Source organism: Rhincodon typus, chromosome 8 (assembly GCF_021869965.1).
Source record: "Rhincodon typus isolate 14 chromosome 8, sRhiTyp1.1, whole genome shotgun sequence".
Taxonomy (NCBI): Eukaryota; Metazoa; Chordata; class Chondrichthyes; order Orectolobiformes; family Rhincodontidae; genus Rhincodon; species Rhincodon typus.
Window position 1 is genome coordinate 78,534,244 of NC_063339.1, and position 5,670 is coordinate 78,539,913.

The window sequence follows — 5,670 nt, forward strand, 5'->3', positions numbered from 1 at the left end:
CGTGTACACAGACTGACTGACCCCATGTACACAGACTGACTGACCCCGTGTACACAGACTGACTGACCCTGTGTACGCACTGACTGACCCCGTGTACACAGACTGAGTGACCCTGTGTACACAGACTGTCTCACTCCTTAAACAGAGACTGACTGACCCTGTGTACGCACTGACTGACCCTGTGTACACAGACTGACTGACCCTGTGTACGCACTGACTGACCCCGTGTACACACAGACTGACTAACCCTGTGTACACACAGACTGACTGACCCTGTGTATACAGGCTGACTGACCCTGTGTACACACAGGCTGACTGACCCTGTGTACACACAGACTGACTGACCCTGTGTATACAGACTGACTGACCCCGTGTACACACAGACTGACTGACCCTGTGTACACAGACTGACTGACCCTGTGTACGCACTGACTGACCCTGTGTACACACAGACTGACTAACCCTGTGTACACACAGACTGACTAACCCTGTGTACACACAGGCTGACTGACCCTGTGTACACACAGACTGACTGACCCTGTGTATACAGACTGACTGACCCCGTGTACACACAGACTGACTGACCCTGTGTATACAGACTGACTGACCCTGTGTACACAGACTGACTGACCCCGTGTACACACAGACTGACTGACCCTGTGTACACACAGACTGACTGACCCCGTGTACACACAGACTCACTGACCCTGTGTTTGGGGACGGACTGTACTGACTGTCTCTCTTTCTTCCTGTTCCTAACTCTTCCCATTTTCCGATGCCACCGTCGATGCGCAGAGTTTTGATTCGAAGCCATACACCGCGGTGCTATATTTAAACGTCCGGCCCAAGTACGAAAGGCCCACCCTGCAGCTGGAGCCTCTCCCTTTGTGTTGCTGCCGTGTGCAGTCAGTGCTTCAGATTGTTGGTTTGCAGTATTTGCATGTTTGTTAGCGTCACTGACCAGTCAGATCCATGCCTTTAGGGACAGATGTTTTGCATTCTGGTCAAACAACTTGCTTACCCTGTCATCAAGCCTTGCTCGCAACTGGTTCAGTCAAAGGATTCTCACCGTCTGAATCAAATTGTTCAAGCTCCCGGCACCAGGGAGAAAATACCGCGCAGATAGTCAGACTGGGTCTCCCAGACTCGACTGAAAGTTTTCCGCACTGTCGCAGGTAACATTCTGCTGGGTGCAATATTCAGCCGAGGCCTTGTCTGTGCTTTCAAATCAATGTTTAAAAAAAAATCACAGAATCCCTGCAGGACGGCAAGAGGCCATTCAGCCCATTGGCTCCACACTACCCCTCTGATGAGCATCCTGCCCAGACCCAAACCCCAGCCCCCCCAACCCTGTGTTTCCCACAGCAAACCCACCCAGCCTGCACATCCCTGGACACTGTGGGCAATTTAGCATGGCCAATCCACCTAACCTGCCCGTCTTTGGACTGTGGGAGGAAACCAGAGCACCCGGAGGAAACCCACACATACAACCACCTGAGGGTGGGATTGAACCCAGGTCCCGGGCATCTGTGAGGCACCAGTGCTGACTGCTGAGCCACCATGATGCTCCAATACATAAACAAATCCCATGGTACTACTGTGAAAGAGCACAGGGAGCTTTCTGCACACTCTGGCCCAAATATATTCCTCAATCTATCACCAAAATGCAATATCTGACATTTCTCACATTACTGTTGCAGGAGCTTGCTGAGTGTAACTTCCCACATGACTACTTGTCTAAAGCTCCCGTATGAATACAATCGCCAATAAGTGGGGTCCAAGCTTTGAACTAGTCACACAGAAAAAGATCTGTTTATTCCTGCTCCTGTCCACATGTGAAATTTGTGCCAAACGACAGAAAGTGGTCGATTGGATGATAGGGGCAGGGAGGTAAGTTTCGCTTGTAGAATAATGGGAGAGAATAAAGCAAACATGAGGCTCCTAACGTTCAGTTATGCTTGCTAGTGGAATTTATCTAAAGCTCTGTCACTCAGACCGAGAAGTTGCCTCCGTGCAGTGGTGTTCTGTGCCTATGCTTTGAAACTCACGCGCACCATAAATTGGCTGAACGTCAGCTAAATTCACCAAGAAAGCACAAGAGGGTGGTGTGTAGGTGGAGCGAGCTGCCACAGGAAGTGGTAACGGCAGATGCAGTTACAACATTGAAAAGACACTTACATGGATAGGAAGGGTTCAGAGGGACTTGGGCCAAACGCAGGCCAACAGGACCAGTTCAGTTGGAGGAAACCCAGCCTCGGCATGGACTTGGGCCGAAGGGCCTGTTTCCACACTGTAGGGATTCTATGAATATGTATCATTTACAACCAATCAGTCTTTGTTTTAACAGGACCATCTTCGCTCAGCAAGTGGAAGATTCCCAACACAGGGAACTGGGTGAAATGAATTTTGTCGATCTATTGAAAGAGAAATTTGACAAGTTTTTAGGGGAGAATAGGTGACGATGGTAGATTCAGATAAGACAAGGTGAAAGGAGGCTCATAGAAGCAGTGATGGGCTGAATGGCCTGTTTTTGTGCAGTCTATCCTATATTACCCACGTCTTGGTGTTTACCTGATAAGTGTGAGCCATTACTCCTCATCACATCCACAGGGCCTCACTCAGGACCCCCCCCCCCCAACCTTCGCCCGCTTGTCCAGTCTGATCTGGAACGTTAACCAAGTTTCTCACACAGTCACTAATCCTGGAAATCACTTCAACAAATCTCTGTGAGGATGTCTCTCCTGCTCACTGTTCTAAATGTCTTAATTTTAATGTTGTATCTCTAGTCCCTCATTTTAAGTGCCTCTACTACTGAAAATAGCCTGCTTCTGTGTATCCCGTCCCATCGATTCATAATTTTAACTATCTTTATTTCTCCACGATGTTTATTATTCGACGGAGAGATTATTTCAAGTGCGCCTTGCTGTTTGTAATTCAACATCTTAGTAAATCTGTGCTGTTATCCTCTGTCAGGTCTCAGCCTTCCTCCTTGCGCAGAACCTCATATGGAACAAGCGACTGTGTAAAAACATTAAAAGAACAGAAGAAGCAGGATACCCTTGACTATATTTTATTAAATAGATTGCTCTGATTTTGACGTTTTGGCCTCTGTATCCTTAGACTTCATTTGCACAAAGCCTAACTCCAGTGGTCACTCTTACCAAGACTGCCATGGGAACCGTACTAGTGAGGACAATACGTCTTTTCGGATTCAATCGGCTTAGTTAGTAATAATCCTGCTGATTTTATAACATCGCGAGTTAGACCCAGTCTGAAATCTGGCTTCGCAGATATTTTTATTTTTAAAAATTTAACAAGGTGATCTGTCACTAAATCACAATCACACTGAATTGTTGAAGGAGGCCATTCATCCCATTGTCCCTGTGCTGGGTCTATCCCCTAGGACCAATTTGTCTTTTCTCCACATCCCTGCCCACCATTTCTATCCAAGCCCCTCTTGAATGATGCAATTGAACCAGACTCCACCACATTTCCAGACAGTACATGACAGACCCTAACTTTTTATCCTTCATCCACCTTTGCTTCATTTGAACCATAGAATGAACCATAGAATCCCTGCAGTGTGGAAACAGGCCATTTGGCCCAACAAGTCCACACCGCCCCTCCAAAGAGCATCCACTCTGACCCATTCCCCTACCCCTGCATTTTCCTCGTGTCTAACCCACCTAACTTAAACATCCCTGGGCACTATGGGCAATTTAGCATGGCCAACCCACCTAACCTGCACATCTTTGGGCTGCATATCTCAGGAATTCTCTCACTCTCATTCCGGATTTTTATAAGTCATGGTTTCAGAAATATTGCCAAGTGAATCACTAAACCCACATGCCACCCTTTCAAAATCCAAACTCTAAAATAAAGATACATGTACAAATCACACGCCTTATACCACAAAGGTGCTGCAAAGCCTTGGCAATACACAATGCTGCAGATTTGTTTTTAACAATAAAACAGAAGTTTATCATGCAATTGAAAAGGCGATAAAATAGAATAAACCAAATTATTTACACATAATAATACAACTTGAACAGTTTTTAAATACATTAGTAAAAATGTAATCCCATCTATCCCGACAGCTTTCCTTTACAGTGCTCAAACACCAGAGAGAATTCCTGTCTCTATCACGTCTGTTGTGTTGACTGAACTATCGCTTCCATGAGAGTCTGATAGTCTCTTCCTTGATCGATTGTGTAAGTGAGCTTAGACTTTCTCCACTTCAAATGACACCTGCAGGGTTCCTGCCAAACACTTTCAAACTAAAATCCTCACACTGAGGTAACCTATTTCTTTACAGATCTTAACTAACTCCTTTCTCTGTGAGTAACTGTTTTCTAAATTCCATCAGGAATTCTGGAAACCTAAAAACAAGAACTTTCCAAGAAAACAAAACTGAAAGAACAGCAGATGTTGAAAATCAGAAACAAAAACAGAAATTGCTGGAAAAACTCATCATGTCTGGCAGCATCCGTGGAGAGAAAGCAGAGTTAACGTTTCGGGTCCAGTGACCCTTTTTCAGAACTTGAATAGTTTTCCAAGCCTTGGGATTTTCTCATAAGCAAAAAAAAACTAATCCTTCTCAACAGAAAGCCAACTAATGCTCCTCAATGTTTACTTGTTCCATTCAGAAACTCTCCCAGTGCAAACAAATTCCCATTAAAACCCAGGAATTCTCTTACTCTCATACTGGATTTTTAAAAAACCATGGCTTCAGAAATACTGCCAAGTAAACTACCTCATAAACAAAGACCAAAACCCACATGCCACTGGTTCAAAATCCAAACTGTAAAATAAAGATACTTACACAAATCATCACCTTACATCACAAAGGTGCTACTGAGGTGACAGATTTGATGTCCCCCACCCAGAGGTTACTCCAGTTCTTCCTCTAAGTTTTGTTCAACATGGAGGATCAGCCAAGGGCGTCCGGACATGGTAATCAGCAGGAGGTTTCCTTGCCCATGTTCAACCTGAAGCCATGAGACCTCATGGGGTGCAGAATCAATGTTAAGGACTCCCAGGGCAACTCCCACAGGACCGTATGCCACTGTGCACCCACCTCTGCAAGGTCTGGGGAGTAAAGACACTGAAAACAGGGAGGATCTAACCTCTTTCTCAGTATATCTGCTGCCAACAAAGTGTAGGGAGTGTAAGGGCAGCATCAGCCAGTAGGTGGCAGCTCCCCATCTTTGTGGAGGGGGCGTCGGTGAGGGTGGGGGGGGGTTAGTACCAGAGCTCAGGCCCCAGATCTTACCTTTGGGACTTTGGCGTATTTTCCGATCCTTGTGTCACGGATTGCAGTCATGTCCAGGCAGTCCACGTGCTGCAGAAAGAAACAGGAATTGAGTGATTATCGTGAAAACCTTTCAGCCCCATTGTCTAGACAGACCCAAGCCCAGCGAGAGACCCAGGCCCAGAGAGTGAGAGAGAGAGAGAGAGACCCAGGCCCAGAGAGTGAGAGAGAGAGAGAGACGGCCTGGGGGGAGAGAGGGAGAGACCCAGGCCCAAAGAGAGAGAGAGAGAGACGGCCTGAGGGGGGGGAGAGAGAGAGAGAGAGAGAGACCCAGGCCTAAAGAGAGAGAGAGAGAGAGAGAGACCCAGGCCCAGAGAGAGAGACCCAGGCCTAAAGAGAGCGAGAAAGAGAGAGACCCA

The 5,670-nt window shown here is 46.7% G+C and overlaps 1 protein-coding gene across 1 annotated transcript in view; it reads right to left on the bottom strand.

The window, feature by feature from the left end:
- The window catches only part of LOC109913252 (1-phosphatidylinositol 4,5-bisphosphate phosphodiesterase beta-2), a 99,793-nt gene that overhangs the window by 88,864 nt on the left and 5,259 nt on the right, over window positions 1-5,670 (bottom strand). Inside the window, exon 3 of the mRNA XM_048600482.1 lies at window positions 5,273-5,341. Coding sequence (XP_048456439.1) covers window positions 5,273-5,341 — 69 coding nt within the window. The remainder of the gene's footprint in view (window positions 1-5,272; window positions 5,342-5,670) is intronic.